The 760-nt window shown below is 66.4% G+C and overlaps 1 protein-coding gene across 1 annotated transcript in view; it reads right to left on the reverse strand.

Annotated features, from left to right (window-relative positions):
* Window positions 1–243, reverse strand: part of LOC103903104 (epithelial discoidin domain-containing receptor 1) — a gene marked incomplete at both ends in the record, with an annotated part of 19,226 nt that extends 18,983 nt beyond the window's left edge. The window contains one exon of the mRNA XM_019473381.1: window positions 4–243. Coding sequence (XP_019328926.1) covers window positions 4–243 — 240 coding nt within the window. The remainder of the gene's footprint in view (window positions 1–3) is intronic.
* Between the last annotated feature and the right edge of the window lie 517 nt (window positions 244–760).

The raw sequence follows: 760 nt of genomic DNA on the forward strand, positions 1-760 counted from the left end.
TGCCCCATCGGTCGCGCCAGCGCAGCCAGCGGTGCCGGTCACGGCTGTAGCGCAGCCGGTAGGCACGGGCAAACTCCCTGCCGTGGCCACCGGCGTGACGTCCCTGTGTCCCCACCAGTGTCACCACGTGCAGCCGACCCAGGTCCACCTCCAGGAACTCCTCCTCCTCCGGGAAGACGGGACCCGCGGGACACCAGGCGCCGTCCCCATCGCTGCGACCCAGCCTGGGGACACGGGGACGTCCTGGGGACACCGGGGACGTGGGGATGCCTGGGGGCACCAGGTGCTGTCCCCATCACTGTGGCCCAGGCTGGGGACACGGGGATGTCCTGGGGATGTGGGGGCACCTGGGGACACCCAGGGGACATGGGGACATCCTAGGGACACCCAGGGACATAGGGACACCCAGTGTACTCGGGGACACTCGGAGGACATGGAGACACTAGGAGGACCTGGGGACATCATGGGGACACTCAGGGATATGGGGACACCTGGGGAACACGGGGACACCCAAGGGACGTGGGGACATCCTAGGTACACCAGGGGACACCCAGGGACATGGGGACACTCAGAGGACATGGAGACACTAGGAGGACCTGGGGACATCATGGGGACACTCAGAGGACATGGGGACACCTGGGGAACATGGGGACACTTGGCAAATGGGGACATCCTGGGGACACCTGGGGGAACACAAGGACATTGTGGGGACACCCCGTGACATGGGGGCATGGGGACACCCAGGGGACGTGGGGACACC

Source organism: Aptenodytes forsteri, unplaced genomic scaffold, assembly GCF_000699145.1.
Source record: "Aptenodytes forsteri isolate BGI_AS27 unplaced genomic scaffold, ASM69914v1 Scaffold839, whole genome shotgun sequence".
Classification (NCBI taxonomy): domain Eukaryota; kingdom Metazoa; phylum Chordata; class Aves; order Sphenisciformes; family Spheniscidae; genus Aptenodytes; species Aptenodytes forsteri.